At 42.5% G+C, this 26,636-nt stretch overlaps 1 protein-coding gene across 5 annotated transcripts in view; it reads left to right on the forward strand.

The window, feature by feature from the left end:
- The window catches only part of LOC121005185 (erlin-1-like), a 343,035-nt gene that overhangs the window by 148,648 nt on the left and 167,751 nt on the right, over positions 1-26,636 (forward strand). For all 5 annotated transcript variants that reach the window (XM_040437766.1, XM_040437767.1, XM_040437768.1 and 2 more), the window contains one exon: positions 7,137-7,228. In XM_040437766.1, coding sequence (XP_040293700.1) covers positions 7,137-7,228 — 92 coding nt within the window. The remainder of the gene's footprint in view (positions 1-7,136; positions 7,229-26,636) is intronic.

Raw genomic sequence — 26,636 nt, forward strand, 5'->3', positions numbered from 1 at the left:
TATATTGCGATATATGAAAATATAATGGTCTTACTTACTTTGATTCAGCAGTTTCTTCTAAAAACGAAGTTTTATAATATGTAAATTAGGTCTCTACCAGCAAGTAGGGCGGCTACTTGCTGGTAGCAGCTGCAGAAAACCGCCCCCTCGTCGTGTTGATTGACAGGGCCAGCCGGGATCTCCTCCTCCGGCCAGCCCTGTCGGCATTCCAAAAATCGCGCGCCTGTGTTCGTTTGGCGCAGGCGCTCTGAGATGAGGAGGCTCGCCTCCTCAGAACTCCCTCAGTGCGCCTGCGCCGATGACGTCTTCTATTTCGGTGATGTCATCGGCGCAGGCGCACTGAGGGAGTTCTGAGGAGGCGAGCCTCCTCATCTCAGAGCGCCTGCGCCAAACTAACACAGATGACAGGTTTATAACTAATGAAGGGCCTGTACCTGTGAGCGGGTCTGCACATTCTGCGATGATCCGGCTATGACCTGGCTGCCGGTGATTGCAGCCCGCCCGTCGCTTCCTACTGGTGGCCGTCGGCCGTACCCCCTGCGGAAAAAAAAAGAGCGATGTTCCTGGCGTCCCGTCGATTTACTCCTGGAACTTGAGGAGTAATAGTACTTGCGTGATGGTTTTCTGACTCCTGATCCAGGACGGGAAAAAGGTTCTTGCCACTTATACACTTTGTTTAGTAAGTAATCTTCATTATCACGCAAAAAAAAATCTTTTTCTCTTCCACCTCTTCTTTCCAATCACATGGCAGTTGCTTCAATGCATTTAGGGGTGTGCTCCTGGTCAAGACAATCTCCTGAACTCCAAACTGAATGTCAGAATGGGAAAGAAAGGTGATTTAAGCATTTTTGAGCGTGGCATGGTTGTTGGTGCCAGACGGGCCGGTCTGAGTATTTCACAATCTGCTCAGTTACTGGGATTTTCACGCACAACCATTTCTAGGGTTTTCAAAGAATGGTGTGAAAAGGGAAAAACATCCAGTATGCGGCAGTCCTGTGGGCAAAAATGCCTTGTGGATGCTAGAGGTCAGAGGAGAATGGGCCGACTGATTCAAGCTGATAGAAGAGCAACGTTGACTGAAATAACCACTCGTTACAACCGAGGTATGCAGCAAAGCATTTGTGAAGCCACAACACGCACAACCTTGAGGCGGATGGGCTACAACAGCAGAAGACCCCACCGGGTACCACTCATCTCCACTACAAATAGGAAAAGGAGGCTACAATTTGCACGAGCTCACCAAAATTGGACTGTTGAAGACTGGAAAAATGTTGCCTGGTCTGATGAGTCTCGATTTCTGTTGAGACATTCAAATGGTAGAGTCCGAATTTGGCGTAAACAGAATGAGAACATGTATCCATCCTCTGATGGCTACTTCCAGCAGGATAATGCACCATGTCACAAAGCTCGAATCATTTCAAATTGGTTTCTTGAACATGACAATGAGTTCACTGTACTAAAATGGCCCCCACAGTCACCATATGTCAACCCAATAGAGCATCTTTGGGATGTCGTGGAACGGGAGCTTCGTGCCCTGGATGTGCATTCCTCGAATCTCCATCAACTGCAAGATGCTATCCTATCAATATGGGCCAACATTTCTAAAGAATGCTATCAGCACCTTGTTGAATCAATGCCACGTAGAATTAAGGCTAGTTTCACACTTGCGGCAGGACGGATCCGACATGCTGTTCACCATGTCGGATCCGTCCTGTGGCTGTTTCGCCGTGCCCCCGCTCCGTCCCCATTGACTATAATGGGGATGGGGGCGGAGTTTCGGCGCAGCACGGCGGTGCACGGAGAAAGCCGCCGGACTAAAAAACCTGACCTGCAGTAATTTTAGTCCGGCGGCCTTAAGCCGTGCACCGCCGTGCTGCGCCGGAGCTCCGCCCCCATCCCCATTATAGTCAATGGGGACGGAGCAGCGGCCCGGGGGCACGGCGAAACAGCCGCAGGACGGATCCGACATGGTGAACAGCCTGTCGGATCCGTCCTGCCGCAAGTGTGAAAGTACCCTAAGGCAGTTCTGAAGGCAAAAGGGGGTCCAACACCGTATTATTATGGTGTTCCTAATAATTATTTTGGTGGGTATAGATATAAAGTTGTATTTTTGAGGATTAATTTTATTATTGAACAACAACCATGTTCTCAATGAACCCAAAAAACTCATTAATATCAAAGCTGAATATTTTTGGAAGTAGTTTTTAGTTTGTTTTTAGTTTTAGCTATTTTAGGGGGATATCTGTGTGTGCAGGTGACTATTACTGTGCATAATTATTAGGCAACTTAACAAAAAACAAATATATACCCATTTCAATTATTTATTTTTACCAGTGAAACCAATATAACATCTCAACATTCACAAATATACATTTCTGACATTCAAAAACAAAACAAAAACAAATCAGTGACCAATATAGCCACCTTTCTTTGCAAGGACACTCAAAAGCCTGCCATCCATGGATTCTGTCAGTGTTTTGATCTGTTCTCCATCAACATTGCGTGCAGCAGCAACCACAGCCTCCCAGACACTGTTCAGAGAGGTGTACTGTTTTCCCTCCTTGTAAATCTCACATTTGATGATGGACCACAGGTTCTCAATGGGGTTCAGATCAGGTGAACAAGGAGGCCATGTCATTAGATTTTCTTCTTTTATACCCTTTCTTGCCAGCCACGCTGTGGAGTACTTGGACACGTGTGATGGAGCATTGTCCTGCATGAAAATCATGTTTTTCTTGAAGGATGCAGACTTCTTCCTGTACCACTGCTTGAAGAAGGTGTCTTCCAGAAACTGGCAGTAGGACTGGGAGTTGAGCTTGACTCCATCCTCAACCCGAAAAGGCCCCACAAGCTCATCTTTGATGATACCAGCCCAAACCAGTACTCCATCTCCACCCTGCTGGCGTCTGAGTCGGACTGGAGCTCTCTGCCCTTTACCAATCCAGCCACGGGCCCATCCATCTGGCCCATCAAGACTCTCATTTCATCAGTCCATAAAACCTTAGAAAAATCAGTCTTGAGATATTTCTTGGCCCAGTCTTGACGTTTCAGCTTGTGTGTCTTGTTCAGTGGTGGTCGTCTTTCAGCCTTTCTTACCTTGGCCATGTTTCTGAGTATTGCACACCTTGTGCTTTTGGGCACTCTAGTGATGTTGCAGCTCTGAAATATGGCCAAACTGGTGGCAAGTGGCATCTTGGCAGCTGCACGCTTGATTGTTCGATGATCACGCTTCAGAAGCTTTGCAATTTTAAGAGTGCTGCATCCCTCTGCAAGATATCTCACTATTTTTGACTTTTCTGAGCCTGTCAAGTCCTTCTTTTGACCCATTTTGCCAAAGGAAGGGAAGTTGCCTAATAATTATGCACACCTAATATAGGGTGTTGATGTCATTAGACCACACCCCTTCTCATTACAGAGATGCACATCACCTAATATGCTTAATTGGTAGTAGGCTTTCGAGCCTATACAGCTTGGAGTAAGACAACATGCATAAAGAGGATGATGTGGTCAAAATACTCATTTGCCTAATAATTCTGCACTCCCTGTGTGTAATATATATATATATATATATATATATATATATATATCTGGCAATGTAAGTATCAACAGTGTCTTTTAATTTGGTGAACTCATCCGAACTCCGAGTCCTGTAACTGGCGTTCCGTACTTTCCACTTGTTCCTTAATATCCACGATTGCCCTCTGCAAGTGGTCCACCATCAGCAATATCAGATCCAATGAGCATTTGTTAATGCTCTTCTCAAAATCACTGCAATAAGCTGTATCATCCGTAAAAAAAATAGGGCGCAAATGAACCCGTAATCTCCTTGGAATTCTATTCAACTTATAATATTCAGCCAATGTTGCTGCGTGTAATTCATAGGAAGTCACTCTCCTCAATTCCCGCTCCCAATGTCTTTTTTTTTTTTTATATTCACAGTTTGAATAGTTAGGAATTCACTGGTTTGCGTCACCTGTGATAATATCCTTGTTGCATCCAATTCATTAAAACTTAGTGTAGATGCCGTGGTAGACATGAAAAGGTCGGTGCACCCCCATGAATGTATGCATAATTAGTTTGTCATGTAATATGCAAATGAGATCACACCTAGAGGGCATCTCAACTAACCAGGAGCCACCCTCAGGTGCTTTTTTCTGGTGTTTTTTTATGATATAAATATATGTATCATACACTGTTTGTTCAAAGCTTTTTAACCTGATGAAGTGGACCTACGTTTCCCCGAAACACGTTTTATCCGCTTCACCTGCTGAGCAATATCTAATAAAGAAGACGTTTTCTTCATAAACCACATTTGTCCTGTCCGGTGTTTTTGCGCCTCAAACTGCGATCTTCTCTATCTACTACGTTAAAGTGGTCAATGACGGGCATAACCTTGAACAGATGGTCAAATATTGGGTTGTTTTGCGGTGGGCACTGTGCATTGTCATTGTAGTGTAGGAATTTCCTAATTGACTCAAATCGCTTCCGGGTCATGGTCTTACTGCAAATTGAAGTCTGGTACAAAATGTCCGAACTCCAATATTGTCTAACGTTTTTGTTTTTTACAACGCCCATATGCAGCACGGGTCCCCAAAACTCCATTATCTCTGCTGCACTTACTGGGGTCCAGCCTAGGGGTCTATGTAGGGTTCTGATCAATAAATTGTTGGGTGTATAAATTGGTTTGGGCCACCATTAAATTTACAAAATCTTCAGAGATCAAGATTTTAAAAATATCTAGTTCAATGAAACCCGTACTATCGATCTGTATTCTGGACCTGCCCTCAAAATCTGGAATTTAGGGCTGATGATAGTCAGGGGGTGGGTTCCATAAGGGTTCACTCTGTGGGACTGCCTCCGCTGCTACCCTGGGGCACGTTCTAGAGGGTCCTTTAATCAGCTGATGATGATGAGGGGGTAGAGTAAAGTGGCATCCTCTTCTCCCTCACTGGCAGACTCCGTATTGAGGGCAAGCATGGCGTATGCCTCTTCAGCTGAGTATACTTGTTGGGATGGATGGGCCATTTTTATTTTATTGGGGTGTGAAATGTGTAAACCTTTATTTCGTGTGTATGTTGTGTTTTCACACGTGAAGGGGCTAGTTATAAATTTGAAATTAAATTTTGAAGAAAAAAAAAGGAGAGAGAAAAAAATGTGTAAAGTCCTGTAGTGCAAAAAAAAAATAATTCTGCACAAAATAAATAAAACTCGCAGTGCAAACTGATCAGACACTATCAGTAATGGACACTACTGATCGGTTGCAAAATGCACATACGCAGATAGTACATGCAAAATTTTAAACGGACACCAACTGAAATACATATATTGTAAAAAAAAACCTCAAATGTGCAGATGTAAATGAGCACACTACTGATCGGTGCTCTGAAAATTCACTACAGTGTTAAAGTGAACACTGGCTAAAAATTGTGTGTGTATACTGATATATATATATATCTCCATATATATATCTCCATATATCCCTAACTACAATTTCTTCTTTTTGAACCCAAAAAATTGAAAAATTGGCAAAAAAATCAACACGGATGTGAAAAAAGCACAAGGAATAATCCCCAGGTGCTAATCAGGCAAGTATGCACTAAAAAGCACTTTGCGGTCACAGCTCGCACGCAGAAAAAGTGAAAAATAGAAAAATTAGGTATCTCCACATCCGTAGCAACCTGCTCTATAAAAATATCGTATGATTTACCCTGTCAGGTGTATAACTGTAAAAAAAACAAAAAAAGAACATGCCTAAACCATTTTTTGTCTCAATAAATCATTGTAATACCAACAGATCAAAAAGTAGTGTATATAGGGCAAAATAATACTAGTCACCTCATGCCACAAGAACTGAGCCCCTACATAAGATAATCACCCCAAAAAAAATATATGGCTTTCAGCAAAAGGACACAAAAACATGTTTTTTTTCCCCAAAAATGCTTTATTATGTAAAACTGAAACAAAAGAAAAACAAAAGTAGACATATTTGATATCGTCGCTTCAATTAAATGCTCTATAAAAATAGCACATGATCTAAGCAGTCAGATGAACACTGTAAAAAAAAAAAAAAAAAAAAAAAAAAAAAAAAAAATTGGGCCTGTTTTGGTTACCTTGCCTCATAAAAAGCGTAATATAGAGCAATCACGTCATATATACCACAAAATAGTACCAATAAAAGTGTCACCTTATCCCATAATTTCCAAAATGGGGTCACTGTTTTGGAGTTTCTACTCTAGGGGTGCATCTTTAAATGTCATATGGCAACTTAAAATTATCCCAGTGAAATCTGCCCTCCAAAATCTATATGGCGCTCCTTTCCTTCTGCGCCCTGCCGTGTGCCCGTACAGCAGTTTAGAATCACAAATGGGGTGTTTCTGTAAACTTACAGAGTCAGGGTAATAAATATTGAGTTTTATTTGGCTATTAACCCTTGATGTGTTAGAGGAAAAAAATGAAGAATCTGCCAAAAAAGTGATTTAAAAATCTCATCTCCTTTTTCCTTTAATTATTGTGGAACACAAAGTGACTTCATAACTAAAGTGGTCCTTAAAGTGTGTTTTGGAAATTTTCTTAAAAATTTGCTTCTAAAATTTCAAGCCTTCTAAGATCCTGAAAAAAAAATTACATTTACAAAATAATGCAAACATGAAAGTGGACATAAAGGAAATGTAAAGTAATGACTTTTATTATGTATCACTATCTGCCTTAAAAGCCGAGAAATGCAAATTTTGAAAATTGCTAATTTTAAAAAAATTTCTGTAATTTGGGGATTTTTTTTAATAAATGTGAATTATGTAGTCTAAAATTTTCCACTATCCTGAAGTACAATATCACAAGAAAACAATCTCAGAATGGTTTGGATATGTAAGTAAAAGCATTCTGAAGTTTTTATTACATAAAGACAATTTCTAAAAAACTGCCTGGTCCTTACGGTGAAAAATGGCAAGGTCCTTAAGGTGTTAAAATCTTTTGGACATTACCCGCCACATTGTTTATTTTGGAACAATTTTTATAGCAGTTTTTTAGACCATCGTGGTGATGTATAACCTAAACAAGCTACTGTATATTGCTGTAGGTTATACGTAACCCAGTTTTATATAGAAAAAGTGACCTCTGTCTTTTCCTATCTTTCCAAGGGAGGGTGAAAAGACCAAGCTTTTGATAGCTGCACAGAGGCAAAAGGTAGTGGAGAAGGAAGCTGAGACTGAGAGGAAAAAAGCTGTAATTGGTAACTATCAACTTTTACTCATTGTTGCAAGAAGAGGATACTGCTTATATGGATTCTTGATACTTGCTAAACTCAAAAACCATGGTTCCAGCTTTGAATAAGGTGCCATTCATGACGAGTTATGTTTTAGATTTGTTTTAATATATTTCAAGGGACCTGTCACCGGGATTTTGTGCATAGAGCTGAGGACATGGATTGCTAGATGGCAATAGCTCTGTGTGCTTTTATTGTGTAAAAAAAAAAAATGATTTGATACATATGCAAATTAACCTGAGATGAGTCCTGTCCCTGACTCCTCTCACGTACAGGACTCATCTCAGGTTAATTTGCATATGTATCAAATCGAGGTTTTCTAACACAATAAAAGCACACAGAGTTATGGGGACTGGGTATTGCGGATGTGCTAGCGGCCATCTAGCAACCCATGTCCTCAGCTCTATACACAAAATCCCGGTGACAGGTTCCCTTTAAGTGTCTATGTGGGAGTTAGCTATACTTTTAGTTCTCCCATGTGCCCTATAGATGGGAATTTGTAATCAGAAAATGTACCTGTTGTTTAAATCATTGTGTTTGTAGAATTTTTGTCACTGTATTTTAAGGGAAAAAAAAGCTAAAATCCTAGTTTTCACACTGGTAATTTGGCCTAATACTATGACAAGTCTTCCTGCTTAAAGACACTTTCCAGCAGCCACATGGACCATAGGCACAATAGATTGCAGCTGACCTCATATGAGAACATGTTGTAGCCGTGGCCTCATACCTGTGCAGAAAGGGAGTAGTTAAGCTGTGACCATCACCTGTTGTAACTTGTGTATCCTATGTTATCTATACATAGGTATTAGTTGTCATTATAATCCTGTCTGTGATGAAAATATGACTGCTAAAAAGTTACCTTTACAGAATAGAAAGTCTTGACATATTATTAGGCTTAGTGGCCAGTGTGAAAATTGCACGATATTAGCATTTGTTTTAAATAAACATTTGAAGTCATAAGTTTAAATACACCTTAGCCACATTCATTAAAACTCAGTGTTTTACGTTTCTGGATATTTAATCCTAGTCCACAATATTGCAGCTCATCTGCTCCACTTCATAGTCATGCAAGGAACCCCAGACTAGGGAATCAATTGTAGAGAAAAGGAAAAAAATGATCCAGCATGCGAACTATGGATAAAATCCAGTTTCTTTATTGTATTCTTTTTAAAATTCCATAGGCTGACCAGAGTATGTTACGGTCTACGCTTTTCAACAATCTGTCTTACTCATGACCATAATGTCTAGCCAAATTCACTGGTTTTAAAATCCTCACCAACTTCAGGCACACCTACCTCTCCATGTGTTGAATAATAATATAATCAGAGACGGGGGCATGCCAAGTGACATCATAAAATACAAAACTACATACAAAAACAACATCATAAAATGGGGAATTCGAATCAACATTCAAAGATGAGGTCATGTCTATTATTCATACCTTTTGGGATTCTAGTATGTAGTAAAAAGATCCAAAGAGATTCTCTGTTATAGAGCAATCTGTTCAGATCCCATCCTCTTACTGGTCTCTTAACCCTTTCAATGCCCATAACTTCCAAGTCTGTTGTATACCCTCCAGGTATGTCTCTAAAGTGTCGAGACAACATGGAGACAGTCACAATTTTCAGGTTTGAAATATCCGAGAGGTGTTTCCTCATTCTCATTTTCAAGCTGTTAGAAGTACACCCCACATATTGCTGCTACATGTTGCCAAATAAATCACAATATTTGTGTTGCAGTTAATATACGATTTAATTTTAAACTCTTCCTCTAACACTAGATTTAAACATTTTACTTACTTTTATAAAGCCACAGGTTTTACAGATATTATGTCCACATTTATAGCAGCCAGTAATGTCCAACCATGTGTTCCCACTCAGGCCTGATCCGTAGCAAATTATCATCCTTGTTTAAAATGGGTAAATACCTCGTAATAATATTACGAATTTCATTAAACTGCCTACTAAAGGTGGTAACTACTCTCAGTTGTTTATGTACTTCCACTTCACCTTTTTTTAAAATTTTCTTAATTAAATTTTTTCTATCTAAGTTTCGCCTTTTCTGCCTGTTTCCTTAAATCTTTACTGTAACCCCTTGCTTTGAGTCTTCTACGCTAAGCCTGCATTCTCTAATTCAAACCTGGTTATCTGAACAATTACGACACTCTTTTATGGTTTCACATTTGAAGTCATAAGTTTAAATGCACCTTAGCCACATTCATTAAAACTCAGTGTTTCACGTTTCTGGATATTTAATCCTAGTACACACTTCCTCTTTTAGGTAAGGTACGATCATTACTATATTTCAATAATGTGAAACACAAAGTAATATTACAGACTATAATTTATTTCAGCTTTAATTTCTTTTATCACATTCCCTGTGGCTCAAAGGTTTACATCCATGAGGTTAGTACTTGTTAGCATTTCCTATAAATTGTCTAACTTGTGTCAAACGTATTTGGATAACTTTCACAAGCTTCTCACAATAAGTTGATGGAATTTTGGCCAATAGCTCCTGACATGACAGCACTGGTGTATGTTTTGTGAACTGGCAGCATTCGCTTTAAAAGACGTACTGCCAAAAAAGTGTGTCTTATAAAGCGAAAAATACAAAATATAAGCAACTTCTCAAGACATCAGCCAGGAAGTTAAAGGGGTTGTCCGCTTTCTTAATACTGATAACTAGTGTTGAGCAAACTTGTGTTTTAACTTCTGCGTCCAAAGTTTGGGTTCGGGTTATCGAAGAATCCAGTTATGGATTCCAAATTCCGTTATGGTCCGTGGTAGCGGAATCCATAACTGAATTCTTCGATAACCCGAACACAAGTTCACACATTTAACTTCCTGGCTGATGTCTTGAGAAGTTGCTTATATTTCGTATTTTTTGCTTTATAAGACACACTTTTTTGCCCCAAAATTGGGGTGAAAATGGCAGTACGTCTTTTAAAGCGAATGCTGGCATTTTTAGTCTGCTGGCACTGATACATCGCCGGCCTCTACGCTGCACAGCACTGCCTGTGATGTATCAGTGAGGAGGGACTGGAGGCTGGCAACTGGTGTTGGAATTGCGATGGGACCCGGTGCAGTCACTGTACTCACAGCAGTCTGCTCACAGCAGTCTTTATATATAAAGTGTAGTAATTGGAGCTTTGTTAAAGTATGGCAATCATCTGCAGTAGTGCAATCCTCTGTAGTACTCACTGTCAAACTACCGTAGCAGGCAGGCTGGCAGCATAACATCACTCACTCCGTCACACGCCCACACACACTTTATTAATGAAGCAGGTGGAGCAGGCGCGTGAGGGAGTAAGTGATGTTACGCTGCCAGCCAGCCTGCCTGCTACGGTAGTTTGACAGGGAGTACTACAGATTGCGCTACTGCAGAGGTTTGCCATACCTTAACAAAGCTACCATGACTACACTTTATATAAAGACTGGTGTAATAGAGTACAGTGACTGCACCGGGCCCCGCCACGGTTCCACCCCCTGTATTGGGGGTCACTATTTACACAGGGACACTGTTATGGGGGGGGGGGGGGGGGGGGCAGAGAGAGAATCTGTGAATGACACATATATAGCATAAGATGCTGTATATGTGTCATCCACAGATTCCCCCCCCCCCATAGCAGTGTCATCCACAGATTCCCCCCATAGCAGTGTCAGCCACAGATCCCCCCCATAAGTGTCATCCACAGATCCCCCCCATAACAGTGTCATCCACAGATCCCCCCCATAACCGTGTCATCTGCAGATCCCACCCCATAACGGTGTCATCCACAGATCCCCCCCCATAACAGTGTCATCCACAGATGCCCCCTATAACAGTGCGTCATCCACAGATGCTCCCTATAACAGTGCGTCATCCACAGATGCCCCCCCATAACAGTGCGTCATCCACAGATGCCCCCCCATAACAGTGCGTCATCCACAGATGCCCCCCCCATAACAGTGCGTCATCCACAGATGCCCCCCCATAACAGTGCGTCATCCACAGATGCCCCCCCCATAAGTGCGTCATCCACAGATGCCCTCTCATAACAGTGCGTCATCCACAGATGCCCCCATTAGTTCAAAACCCACCAAAAGCACACCTTTTGGTTAAAAACATTTTTTTTCTTATTTTCCTCCTCAAAAACCTAGTTGCAACTTATAAAGCGAAAAATACAGTATATCTGTACATAATTTTTCTTCCTCATAATGCCATCTGTTTTGTGAAGTGCACTAGTCCCTCTTGCAGCAAAACACCCGCACAGCATGATATTCTTTGGTTTGCAGGCCTCCCCCTTTCCTCCATACATAATGATTCGATGTTAAGCGAATCGAAGCATCCGAAGTGGAATTCGATCCAAAGTTCAGGAAAAATTAGATTTGCAACGAATCCGAATTTCCTGGATCCTCGTGATAAAGAATTGATTTTTGCCTAAAATGGTGGCTACATGTGTTATAAAGTGAAAGAAGCTCAGGAACAAGAGATCACCCATAATGCAGTGCAGCTAGCCAATCAGCAGATGGCCACCCCCTGTGATATCACAGCCCTATATAAATCCTAATCCTGCTCGGTCTCTTCAATTTTACAGTGAACTGAACATAGAGACACACTCACCTAAAGAATTATTAGGAACACCATACTAATACGGTGTTGGACCCCCTTTTGCCTTCAGAACTGCCTTAATTCTATGTGGCATTGATTCAACAAGATGCTGATAGCATTCTTTAGAAATGTTGGCCCATATTGATAGGATAGCATCTTGCAGTTGATGGAGATTTGAGGGATGCACATCCAGGGCACGAAGCTCTCGTTCCACCACATCCCAAAGATGCTCTATTGGGTTGAGATCTGGTGACTGTGGGGGCCATTTTAGTACAGTGAACTCATTGTCATGTTCAAGAAACCAATTTGAAATGATTCAAGCTTTGTGACATGGTGCATTATCCTGCTGGAAGTAGCCATCAGAGGATGGATACATGTTCTCATTCTGTTTACGCCAAATTCGGACTCTACCATTTGATTGTCTCAACAGAAATCGAGACTCATCAGACCAGGCAACATTTTTCCAGTCTTCAACAGTCCAATTTTGGTGAGCTCGTGCAAATTGTAGCCTCTTTTTCCTATTTGTAGTGGAGATGAGTGGTACCCGGTGGGGTCTTCTGCTGTTGTAGCCCATCCGCCTCAAGGTTGTGCGTGTTGTGGCTTCACAAATGCTTTGCTGCATACCTCAGTTGTAACGAGTGGTTATTTCAGTCAACGTTGCTCTTCTATCAGCTTGAATCAGTCGGCCCATTCTTCTCTGACCTCTAGCATCCACAAGGCATTTTTGCCCACAGGACTGCCGCATACTGGATGTTTTTCCCTTTTCACACCATTCTTTGTAAACCCTAGAAATGGTTGTGCGTGAAAATCCCAGTAACTGAGCAGATTGTGAAATACTCAGACCGGCCCGTCTGGCACCAACAACCATGCCACGCTCAAAATTGCTTAAATCACCTTTCTTTCCCATTCTGACATTCAGTTTGGAGTTCAGAAGATTGTCTTGACCAGGACCAGCCCCTAAATGCATTGAAGCAACTGCCATGTGATTGGTTGACTAGATAATTGCATTAATGAGAAATAGAACAGGTGTTCCTAATAATTCTTTAGGTGAGTGTATGTGCCAAGTGCTAGGTACAGTGTTTAACAAAGCCTAAATTGTAGAATCTTGGATAGGGAGACTGCAGGGACAATGTAGGGAGATCATAAGGAGAGTGCAAAGACGGTGCATCAATCCCTCCACAGAGCTATCTAATTGAACGGTGTCTACCTTGTTTAATAGATATGCAATTCCATTATTCCTTGCTTGTCAAATTAGAGTAAGCGGTATAATTTAAGAGTTATTGGGCTGCCCCCCTTGTTAAATAGATGAGCAATTCTATTACGGCTTGATTCTCAAATTGGGGTGAATAAGTAGTGTAATTTATTGGGGTTTAACATAGTTTGTAAGGCTAAATAAAGACATTTGTCCATTCAGTTCAGCATTTTAATCCTACAAGTTGAACCAAAGGTTGGCAAAAAAAAAAAAGTGAGGTAGAAGCAAATTTTCCTCATTTTAGGCGAAAAAATTAATTCCCAACTCCAGTCAGGCGATCGGAATAGCTCCCTGGATCCATCTCTAGTAACTGTAACATGTAATATTACACTCCAGAAATATATCCAGTCCCCTCTTTTAGTGAATTCACGATCACCACATCCTCATTTCCATAGTCTCACTGCTCTTACAATAAAGAATCCGCTTCTGTTTGTGTACAAATCTTCTTTCCTCTAGACGCAGAGGATGTCCCCTAATCGCAGTCTCAATCCTGGGAAAATAGTTGATAGGACTGATCTCCGTACTGCCCCGATATATTTATACATGTTTATAAGATCTCCCCTTGGTCATCTTTTTTTCTAAAGTGAAGAACCTTAATTTTGGTAGTCTTTCAGGGTACTGTAGTCCACCCATTCCAGTTATTACTTTAACTGCCCTTCTCTGAACCCTCTCCAGCTCTGCTATGTCTTCCTTGTTCACAGGAGCCCAGAACTGTACACAGTACTCCATGTCTGTTCTGACTAGTGATTTGTAAATTGGGCTATATTTACATCACGTGCCTCTATGCCCCTTTTGATGTAACCCATTATCTTATTGGCCTTGGCAGCAGCTGCCTGACACTGGTTTCTACAGTTTAGTTTGCTGTCCACTAAAATTCCTAAGTCCTTTTCCATGTCAGTGTTACCCAGTGTTGTACCATTTAGTATGTAGGGGTGACTTGCATTATTCCTTCTCATGTATATAACTTTACATTTGTCAGTGTTAAACCTCATCTGCCACTTCTCTGCCCAAGCCTCCAATCTATCCACATCAATCTGTAGCAGTATACTGCCCTCTTTTGTGTTAATTACTTTACACCGTTTACTGTCATCTGCAAAAATTTTACTGTGCAGCCCCTCTACAAGATCATTAATAAAAATGATGGTGACCCAATTTGAGGGTCTACCGTAACCACCCTCTGTGTTCTATAACTGAGTCAGTTACTTACCCACATACAAACTAACCTTTCATATGGCACAATATCAAATGCTTTAGGAGAAATCAAGATATGACATCTATTGACTTGCCACAGTCAAGTCTAGAACTTACCTCCTCATAGAAACTGATTAAATTAGCTTGACATGACCGATCCCTCATGAAGCAATGCTGATACAGTGTTATTCGCTTATTTTCATTGAGGTACTCAGAGATAGCATCTCTTAGAAAACCTTCAAACCGTTTACCCACGACAGATGTTGAACTTACTGCCTATAGTTTCCTGGCTCTGTTTTTTGACCCCTTTTTAAATGTTGGCACCACATTTCCTAAGCGCCAATCATGTAGAACATTCCCTGTCAATATAGAGTCCTTAAAAATCAGAAATAAGGGTCTACCTATGACATTACATAATTCTCTTAGGATACGGGGGTGTATGCCATCTGGTCCCAGCGATCTGTCTATTTTTTAAATCTTTTTAAGACACTGCTGCATTTCTTCCTAGGTCCGACAGGCCACTTTTAATGGGGAATTTACTTTTACATTCTGCATTTCATCTGACAGTTTATTTTCCTTAGTGAATACAGTGGAGAAAAAAATATTTAATAGCTTTGCTTTCTCCTCATCACTGTCTGTGAATGGCTGACACCTACAGATTTATACCTTTTACCATTTCTATAATTGAATAACATTTTAGGGTTAGTTTTACTCTTTGGCAATGAATCTGTCTCCAGTTTGGCTGCTTTTATTGGTCTTTTACATATTCTATTTTTTTCCTTATAGTTTTTTAATGCATTCTTGCTACCCTCCTGTTTTAAATGATTTAAATGCTTTCTTTTTGTCTTTTATTGCTTCCTTTTACATTTCTAATTGTCCACATTTTTATTTATTTTTTTGTTCCTCACTCCTTTTTTCCCATAAGGTATGTACTTTTCACAATTAGAGTTTAGGATGCCTTTTAAAATATACCCCTTTTTGTGGCAACATTTTTATTTTTGAGGACATTGTTAAATTTAGCTTTTTTTTAAAGTTTGGTATTTTTGTGCCTCCCTGAAGAAACACTTTTGAATGACAATTGGAAGGTTATTATTTTATATTCACTATTTCCTAGGAGTCCCTCAACATACATATCTATCGTTCTGTCAGGTTTATTGATTAGTACAGTCCAGTCTGCCCATCCCTCCAGGCGGGTCCTGAACCAGTTGGGAAAGATAATTGTCTTTGGTTATTGCCAAGAACCTGTTTCCTTTGTAGATCTTATTCTACAGCTTTCAGTTTCCCAGTCTATATCTGGGTAGTTGACATCCCCCATAATAATGACCTCATTATAATTTGCCACCTCATCTCCTTTAGTAGTAGATTTTCTGTGGACTCTGGTAAATCAAGGGTTTGTTATATATAAGCCACCTATCAGTATTTTATTGTTTTTGCTTCCATGTATTTCTACCCACAGTGACTCTACATGTTCATTTCCCTCACTCGTATCTTTTTGGAGTGAGGGGTTTAGAAAGGACTTTACATAATTGCAAACCTCTCCAGTTTTGACAATCCATTCTAAACACTCTGTAAACCTGCACGTTAACTGCCCAGTCATAGCTATCATCCAGCCTTCTTTGTTATTCCCACTATGTCATAGTTCTCCTCAGACATTACTTCCAGTTCACCAGTTTTATTACTCAGGCATCTGACCAGGGTGGATACAAATCAATGATTTTTTTTTTTTTGTTTTAAATAAATAAAAAATCCGATTTTTAAAAAATTTTATCAGATTTTTTTTTTAATATAAAATGCTTTTTGAGGAAAATATATTACCATCCAAAGGTTATTCCATCATTAAATAAAGATTAGTTTTTTAATTATGTAGAATAAGGCTGTATGTTTAATTTTTTGGGGTAAATAAATTCCATTAATCCATTAACAATGGGAGGGAAGAAATGCAAATGAGCTCTTAACAAGCTTTGCCTCTAATGCCACTAGATGTAAGGCAGCTATTCTATAAGTCAATATTCAGCTCTTAAAATAAGCCTTGAGACATGACTTGGATATTAAATAAGCCAGCACCTCATCTGCAGACAGCTGTTTCGTGGTGATTGCCCCTCATCAGTGCAGGGCAGAGAGTACTGGCTTAACTGGGTAGGAGGCCTGTGTCCGAAACAGCTGTCTGCAGATGAGGTGCTGGCTTATTTAATATCCAAGTCATGTCTCGAAGCTTATTTTAAGAGCTGAATATTGACTTATAGGATAGCTGCCTTACATCTGGTGGCATTAGAGGCAAAGCTTGTTAAGAGCTCATTTGCATTTCTTCCCTCCCAGAATTCCAGAGGAGCATGTATGGCTAAAAGTCTCCTCACACTGATTAAGGTGCTCTCTCCCTAAGGAGAGTTAGTTTCCCCCTTTGTCCATTCACAATGTCATGCTCTTCCAGAGGTTTTTGTAAGATTATTGGGCAGTTTCTCTGCCTACAAGATATCACAGATGCTTGGTTTACTTTTGCAGTTCTCAAAACTGAATTTGACTCAGCAGAGATCACATGCCTCTTCACAGCAAAAATGTTAAAACATGAACAGAGTTGAGAAAAATACCTTAATCCTAACTTCTACAAACCTATGAATACAAAATCAACCTAATCAAACTAATATGAAAAGTTGTTATTCTAGAAATCTTCATCTACTTGCATATTATAAGTTATACCAGCAAGAATTAGTCTTTATGTAGAAAACTATGATTTTAAATCAAGCCTTACTGACTAGTGATTTAAATCGTGATTTAAATCAGTTTGATTTCAATCAAATCCACCCTGCTTCTGACATTCGTATACATTCAATTAAGGCTACTTTCACACTCGTGTTTTGTTCAGATCTGTCATGGACGGATCAGTTCAGATAATACAACTGTCTGCATCCGTTCATAATGGATCCATTTGTATTATCTTTAACATAGCCAAGACTGATCCGTCTTGAACACCATTGAAAGTCAATGTAGGACGGATCCATTTTCTATTGTGCCAGTGAAAACGGATCAGTGCCCATTGACTTACATTGTGTGCCAGGACGGATCCGTTTGTCTCAGTTTCATCAGACGGACACCAAAACGCTGCAAGCAGCGTTTTGGTGTCCGTCTCCAAAGCGGAATGGAGACTGAACTGATGAAAACTGATGCATTTTGAGCGGATGCTTTTCCATTCAGAATGCAGTAGAATGCAAACTGATCGCTTGTGAGAGCCTTGAACAGATCTCACAAACGGAAAGCCAAAATGCGAGTATGAAAGTAGACTAAGGTTTTTGTATATTTTCTACCCTACACCTTTTCTTATCTGTTGTAGTTCCTCTTCCACTCCTTCCCCAGTTTAATTTCCTTGCCCCAGATCTCTATCTTTCCCTCCTATGATGTACTAACCTCCCCCAGTCCCTATTTTAAACACTCCTCCAACCTTCTAGCCATCTTCTCCCCAAAACAGTTACACACCCATTGGGGTCCAGCCCATCTCTGATAGAGCCTGTAGCCGACAGCAAACTCGTCCCAGTTCTCCAGGAACCCAACCTTTCCTACACCAGTTCTTGAGCCACTTGTTAACCTCCCTAATCTACCGCTGCCTTTCTAGTATGGCTCGTGTTCTTAGTATGGCTGCCTTTCTAGTATGGCTCTTGGCTATGTTAAAGATAATACAAATGGATCCATTATGAACGGATGCAGACAGTTGTATTATCTGAACTGATCCGTCCATGACAGATCTGCACAGTATTTCGGAAAACACTACCTTTTTGAAGTCCTTGCCCTAAGCTTTTGATCTAGAGCCCTAATATAATTTTTAAGGATGCTCCACCTACCTCTAAGGCCTCATGCACACGACCGTTGTGTGCACCCGTGGCCGTTGTTCCGTTTTCCGTGATTTTCTGCGGACCCATTGACTTTCAATGGGTCCGTTGAAAACTCAGAAAATGCACCGTTGTTCATCCGCCTCCGTGATCCGTGTATCCTGTCCATCAAAAAAAAATATGACCTGTCCTATTTTTTTGACGGACAACGGTTCACGGACCCATTCAAGTCAATGGGTCCGTAAACCTGGAAAGGATCCTAAAATACCGGATTCCTACAGGCCAATTTCACTTCTCACGGCTGATGTTAAGCTCCTGGCGAAGGTGCTGGCGAACAGGCTGTCCAAAGTAATTCTGACCATAGTACACCAGGATCAGACGGGATTTATGCCAGGAAAATCGACGGCTATTAATCTTCGTAGGCTGTACACTAGTTTAAATATTCCGGCGGATAACAGCGGAGACAGGGCCTTGCTTGCGCTTGACGCCGCTAAGGCGTTTGACAGTGTGGAATGGAGGTATTTGTGGGGGGTCCTGAGAACTATGGGCTTTGGTGAGCGGTTCATTCAATGGGTACAGGTTCTGTATTCTAGTCCTAAGGCGAGAATTAGAGCTAATGGAGGGTTGTCAGACTGTTTTCCCCTTGCCAGGGGCTCCAGACAGGGATGCCCATTGTCGCCCTTATTGTTTGCTCTTGCAATAGAGCCGCTTGCGGCACATATTCGCTTATCGACTAGTATAGAGGGGTTTAGATACGGCGAGCTGCACAATAAAGTGGCTATGTACGCTGATGATACTCTACTTTTTTTGGGCGATACTGGTGCGTCTCTGGATGCGGCCATGGCATTGATTGACAGATTTGGTAGCTTTTCTGGACTGCGGATAAACTGGCAAAAATCCTCTTTGATGCCAATTGACGGGCAGGCCCTGACAGGAAGACAAGTAGATAGTTTGGTGCCCTGGGTGGATAAATTTAAGTATCTGGGATTACATATAACACCGAGGCTGGCGGATTTTGAAGAACTAAATCTGTCCCCATTGCTGGCTACTTTTAGGCTTAAAGTGAGGTCATGGTGTAGACTCTTTCTTTCGGTGGTAGGTAGAGTTAACCTCTTAAAAATGGTTATGATGCCCCAGCTGTTATATATACTGAATAATGCTCCAGTTTGGATCCCTCTGGATAGATTTAAGAAAATTCACTCTATATTTAGAGATCTTACTTGGAAGTATGGACAGGCTAGGATAAAACTGGAGACATTACAGTATTCTAAGTCGGAAGGGGGCCTAGCTGTCCCTAACGCATGGATTTATTTTTTGGCTTCCCAATGTCAGCATTTTAAGGGATGGATTGATCTACAAGCACCGGACATGACGGGGCAGATATTGCAGCATTGGCTGGGCAGTCGTGACCTCATGGGCATTCTGGAAGGCTCAGGAATGCATGTAGGGAGGGATAAACTCCCTCTTATTGAACTTATGAAAAAAGTTTGGGCAAAAGTGAAGCTGCTAAGAGGAGTGGGAGGTATTGGTGAACTTTCTCCTATTGGAAAGAACCACTTGTTGCCAGAACTATTTGCCATACCAGGACTTAGGAACTGGGAAAATTATGGAGTGACGAGAATTGGACAATTAATTAAGGACAAAATATGTAAGTCATTTCAAAACCTGCAGCAGGAATTTAATATCCCTAGGGAGTGGTTCTATAAATATCTTCAAATAAGACATGCCCTTGAGGTCACGTTGCGGAAAGGATGTGAGATAGCTCAAATGGAGGTGGTTCATAAGCTTGTTCTTCCGACAGGTGGGGGAAAAAGAGGGTTAATATCACAGGTGTACGCTCTCTTACTGGGAAAATTCTTAGAGGGATATCCGCTTTCAAGAATGAAAAAATGGGAGGCTGACGTGGGAGATATGTCTAAGGATAAGTGCGAAGATATATTAGAAGCGGTCCCCAAGGTGTCCTTAAGTGAACAGGGCAAACTGTCCCAACTATTTATCATACATAGAGTGTACAAAACACCGGTGTTCCTGAAAAAGATAGGAGTAAGAAGTGATGACAAGTGCCCAAAGTGTATGGAAGATGGTGCAGACTTGTTACATATGCTGTGGTCTTGTCCAGTAGTTGGTAATTATTGGGAGGAAGTTAGAAATATGATAAATAGTAAACTGACATTGAAAATTCAAAAAGATCCTAAGGTGTGTATTCTGGGGTATGTGTCTGAAATTGGAGGGAATGAACCGGTTAGGGTCGCTGTGGGGAGATTGCTATATGTGGCCAGGAAACTGATTGCTATGAGGTGGATCCAGGGGAGTCCGCCCACACTGAGTGAGTTCGAACGGAGGGTGCATGACATGCTGATACTTGAAAAAGGGGTGTATGTGAAGAGAGGGTGTCCTCAGAAGTTTGATAAAATGTGGAGTGAATGGTTATCTCACACTCATGTGGTTATATAGGCTTGTGACGGTCAAGACCAGCGGTTAGGGTTGGGGGGGTTAGGGCAGGGTAAGGGGGGGAGGGTGGTTAGGAAGGTTAAGTTACTAGTAATTTTATGTCCAAAATTATTTGCTTCAGCAAGCGTACACGTATTGTACGGATTCATGTTAAACTGAGTGGTGAAATACTTATGATTAATGTTGTTCACTGATTCCACACGGTGGATAATGTAAAGAAAAGAAAACACAACGCAATGTACTATGTTTTACTATGTATTTATTGTTAATAAAAACGATTTGATTTAAAAAAAAAAGTCAATGGGTCCGTGAAAAAACACGGATGCACCCAAGATTGGCATCAGTGTCCATGATCCATGTCCGTAGGCTACTTTCATACAGACGGATCCGAAGATCCGTCTGCATAAAAGCTTTTTCAGAGCTGAGTTTTCACTTTGTGAAAACTCAAATCCGACAGTATATTCTAACACAGAGGCGTTCCCATAGTGATGGGGACGCTTCTAGTTAGAATATACTACGAACTGTGTACATGACTGCCCCCTGCTGCCTGGCAGCACCCGATCTCTTACAGGGGGCTGTGATCCGCACAATTAACCCCTCAGTTGCCGCACCTAAAGGGTTAATTGTGCGTATCATAGCCCCCTGTAAGAGATCAGGAGCTGCCAGGCAGCAGGGGGCAGGCCCCCCTCCCACACTAGCCACCAATGATATTCAAACTGGGGAGGGAGGGGGGTCTGCTGCCTGGCAGCCCCTGATCTCTTACAGGGGGCTGTGATCAGCACAATTAACCCCTTTAGGTGCGGCACCTGAGGGGTTAATTGTGCTGAACACAGCCCCCTGTAAGAGATCGGGTGCTGCCAGGCAGCAGTGGGCAGTCATGTACACAGTTTGTAGTATATTCTAACTTGAAGCGTCCCCATCACCATGGGAATGCCTCTGTGTTAGAATATACTGTCTGATATGAGTTTTCACGATGTAACTCAAATCCGATGGTATATTCTAACATAGAGGCGTTCCCATGGTGATGGGGACGCTTCAAGTTAAAATATACCATCGGATTGGAGAAAACTCCGATCCGATGGTATATTAACTCCTGACTTTACATTGAAAGTCAATGGGGGACGGATCCGTTTGCAATTTTGCACCATATTGTGTCAACGTCAAACGGATCCGTCCACATTGACTTGCATTGTAAGTCTGGACGGATCCGTTTGGCTCCGCACGGCCAGGCGGACACCAAAACAACTTTTTTTTCATGTCCGTGGATCCTCCAAAAATCAAGGAAGACCCACGGACGAAAAAACGGTCACGGATCACAGACCAACGGAACCCCGTTTTGCGGACCGTGAAAAAATACTGTCGTGTGCATGAGGCCTAACTTTGTCATTGGTGCCCACCTTGTTCAATAAATACGCAGATCTATTGCGCCTTGCTTCTCAAATTGGTGTGAATAAGTAGTGTAATTTAACTGTTATTGGGGTGCCTACCTTGTTTAGTAGATATGCAGGTCTATTAAGCCTTGATTCATAAATTTGGGGTGAATAAGTAGTGTGATTTAACAGTTATTGGGGTGTCCACCTTGTAAAATATATAAGCAATTCTATTAAGCATTAGTGTGCCCACCTTGTTTTAGATAAGCAATCCTATTAGGCCTTGGTTCTCAAATTGGAGTGAATAAGCTGTCTACTACTACTGTTATTGTGTTGTCCACATTGACATTAAATAACTTATTTTACATATACAGTTGTTACTGTACAGTATGTCCAGCAGACAGGTGTCAGAGCCCTCCAAGTGAATGGGCAATGGCAAAAATGTTGCTGATGCCAGAAGAAGTAGCAGAAGAACAAGGTGGGGTGGTAGCAGCAACAGGCCAGAGCTGCCATCGTCATCCAGCAGTCGTGTTTTGACCAGCTGTCCTTAAACGGTTGACTCTGTCTTTAACATAATCTCAACTGATATCAGACACCCACAGCCAGGAGTCAGTGGGTTCCCCTGACACCACACTTAGTTGGTATGGCCCTCACCTGTCCTGAATCTGCCTTTCTTTTTCTCCTACTTCTGCTCAGGAAGTATTGTATGCTGCCAGCTCTGCTCAATGTTTCAGTGAGGACGAGCTTATTGAAGACAGTTAGCAGCTACTGGCCAGGCCATATTTAGAGAGGTCCAGTGCTTCCTCCTGTAGACATGCAAGTAGCAACAATGAGAGTCGCATGGGAGGAAGTGTTGCAAGTGGTCATGGATGCGGCCATGAGACTGGTGTTGGTGTCATAAGTGATGAGCAGGCTGTAGTGGATGATGATGATGTATCCGACGCAAGTGGGAGCCGGCTGAAGCGGGAGCTTCATTATTACCATCGCGGTGAGGGTGGCAGCTTGCCCGTGAGGCAGGGTGCGGGTGAGCCAGCAGGGTGCAATCTTTTCCGTGAGCCAGCAGGGTGGAAGCAGTTTGAGATCTGGAGCCAAAAGTGCCTGGGTAGACCATCTGCTACTCAGGGCCTACCTGTCCCGAAACTAGCTGTGCATGGCTTCATAGAGGCACCAGCAGGCAGTTAGTCGTGAGAGTAAAATACCATATTTGCTGGTGCGGATTTTTTTTTTCACATGGCTGTTTGTAGGATCTGTGGGCAGAAGGCGAAGCGCGGTCAGAGTGCCAATGTTGGCACCATGGCCCTGCGTCAATATATGGAGGGTCTCCATAAAGTAGCTTGGGAAAACTGTGGCGCTAATGTAGTGGTACAGTCTGACGCAGCAACCGTTGCATCTCCAAGTGGCCTGCACCCCTTCTCCAGCACTCAAGGCTCCACCACCTCAGCAGAAGGGAGCTGTTTCCTTCACATAATCTACTGGTCCTGATGCTCCTCCTACTTCTCATCACGCATTTCGTCAGCAATCGATCACCGAGGCAATTGCAAAAGGACAACAGTATGTGTGCACTCATCCAACAGAGTAGAAGCTGAATTTGCACCTAGCCAAGCTGCTGGTACTACAGTCACTCCCTTTCCATGTGGTTGACTCTGTCCATTTCAGAGCACTGATGGCTTGTGCCAAGCCAAGGTGGAGAGTCCCAGGCTGTTATTACTTCTCTAAAAAAGCTTTACCAGCCCTGTACATGTATGTTGAGCAGAAGGTGAGCCAGTCCTTGAGCCTGTCTGTGTCTGGTACAGTTCACGGCAGTGCCGACATGTGGAGGTGTAACTATGGTCAAGGACAATCTATACGAAGCACTGGATAAATGTGGTTCCTGCCCAGACACACCAGCAACTTAGCCAGGTTGTGGCAATGCCGCCTCCATGTTTTAATGCTGCGATTCCGGCACCAATGTTCTCCTCTGCCTCTTCATCCTGCCATCTTGTACTGAGCCTCCACTGTAAGCACAGTTCGGAGGGGTCCTCCAGCATACCACCTATACAGAGCACAGTGGTGTCATGCTGTTCTGCACCTGGCCAGCCTGGGCAAACTGCGTCACACCGGGGAGGAACTGATTTGCGTGCTTCAAGAAATCGAATCCTGGTTGCCTCTTCGCCTGTCACGCTTCGGTGTGGGAGGGAAACACCACACCGAGCATAGGAGGGAAGGGGGAACAGGGAATCGGGCCTGAGAACTAGGAAAGGAAGATGGACACCTCCTAGTGAAAACCCTAACCAAAATCCTGACTGACTACTAGTATAAACAGACCCCAAAGGTAGGACTCTAGGTATTCCTGCGTATGAACTCGCCTATCTAGCCCTATAGGACCCTGGTACTAATGGCAGGGACGAGACTACCTGTTCCTCCAAAAGGAAGGACGAACAAGAGTCTACTTCAGACCCAATACAAACAATAGGGAAATGCAACACACAGAACCCAAACAAAATACGAAAATGAAAGGCTTAACTTCAAAGGAGCTATGGAAGAACAGGAACTCGGTCGAGATCCAACCATGAACTTTCCACAGGCACAAAAGCTATAAACCGCACAGCATAGTGGGAGAAGGAACTATAAATAAGGAAGATTAAATTACCACATTTGCGACACCTGGAGGCAAGGTGTGTGGCCATTAGCAGAAACCTCACAGGCGCGTATTGATCCACAAGAAAAACCTGTCAGATCAAACCATGTGTTGGCAGTCTCCCAGATCTCCTGCCACTCACTGTCGCCGGGAAGTTCGTATGTCTTAGTACGTCCGTGACATCGCCAACTGAAGATCGAAACCATGGTCACCGATATTGGGAAGAACTTTCGATAAGCGCTGCATCAAGGAGAGCTGACCCATGCGCTCTGCATGCGTCTTTAATCTGGTTGTAACCCGGTTCCTGAAATCTTCCACACAACTGCAAGATGTCTTGAAAATGGCCAGGAAACTGTGCAACACATCCTCCTTGAGTTGCAAAGGCAGAATATTGTTCAACATCGCCTCATATGCGACGTTTACACATGTTGGAACTCCACCCTCCACATGTTGGACCGACTAGATGAGCAGAGGAAGGCCATGAACTATTTCTTGATGATGCAACTGTGTAACTTCGACGTTAGCCAGTGGCAGCTCATGCGTAACACCTGCCGTTTGCCCAGGCCCTTTCAGGAGGCCATTTTATTTGTCAGTCGCCAGGACAACGGGATGAATATTCCACTCCTTCACGTACTAGAGCAGATGCTAATAAATCTGGCTGGCCAGGGGACAGGAGATATGGCGCCTACATCTCACGACCAACTGAGGGGGCTGAACTGGAGGAGGAGGAAACTAACACCCAGGAAATGTATACAGAAATAGGTGGTTTATCTGCACAAGCAACAGGAGAGTAGCTGGAGGGCAATGAGGAAGACCAGGCAGTTGACCATGACAGACTGTGGCAGTTAGCAGCGGAGAAGGAGTCAGGGAGTCCCTCTGAGTCCCTTGCGTAAATGGCCAGATGCATGCTGAGTTGCTTGTATAGTGACAGCATTATCACCATTCAGCAGAGGGATGACAACTGGCTCTCCTTCGCTACTGGTCCACAAAGTATGCCTTTTTTACACCTGCTGGGGTGGGGGTAGCTCTGTTAGCAATAACTTCAATCTCCAGTCTCTGATAAGCACATTTCTTCACCTGCCTACTGAAGAAACCAGCCAGCAGCAACAGCAGGACATAGAGCAGAACCTGAACCATCAGGTGGTGGCATACTTGGACTGCACCCTCTCACACCCGATCCAAAATCCCCTGGACTACTGAGCAGCAAAACTTGAGTTGTGGCCGCAATTGGCAGAGTTTGCCCTGGCCAAGCTTTCCTACCCAGCCAGTAGTGTGGCATCAGGGTGAGTGTTTAGTGCGGCAGGGGGTATAGTTACCCTAGAGAGAACTCTCCTTTTAACACAAAATGTTGAGAGATTAAGCTTTTATAAAGATGAATAAGGTGTGGATCAGCCAGGATTTCCACACACTGGTGCCTGATGCATCAGACTGGATCATTCCGTCAGTAATCTTCTGACTGCAGCCACACCAGAACATTGTGAAAAATGGCCCGTTACTACTGGCTATGTGGTTCAGCCACTATTATGATGCTGTCACCCGTGTGATGCTTCACACCTGCAGCTTCTGCTGCCATCTTGTCCTACTGCCACCATCTTGTGCTGTTACTGCCACTGCTGTTGTCTCCCAACTCCCCAATCTGTGACTGGCCCTCTGTGTTGATTTCTCATGCTGTGCCACCCTTAGTCTGTTCTGGGGACACTAGTGTCCCTGTTTGGCCTTGTTGATGTCAGTTTATTTTACTGTTCACCTGATAAACTAAAAACGCAACAGATCCTGTTTTTGGAGCATCTATAAGGCCTCTATCACACGGCCAGTATTTTGCATCAGGATTTGATCATGATTTGGAAGCCAAAAACAGGAGTGAGTCCAAAACACAAGACATGCAAATATTTCCTTCAGGTATCATCTGTTTTGGACCCACTCTTGTTTTTGCTCTACCAATATTGATCAAATACTAACTGCATGAAGGGGGCTATTCAAAAAACAGGATTATTATTATTTTTTTTGGTGGGGGGCTCTTCTGATATATCAGAAGGGAAAAATAAACATTGCCGTCAACACAAACTTACTACTGACACCCTTCCCA

The sequence above is a fragment of the Bufo bufo genome, chromosome 6 (assembly GCF_905171765.1).
Source record: "Bufo bufo chromosome 6, aBufBuf1.1, whole genome shotgun sequence".
Taxonomy (NCBI): Eukaryota; Metazoa; Chordata; class Amphibia; order Anura; family Bufonidae; genus Bufo; species Bufo bufo.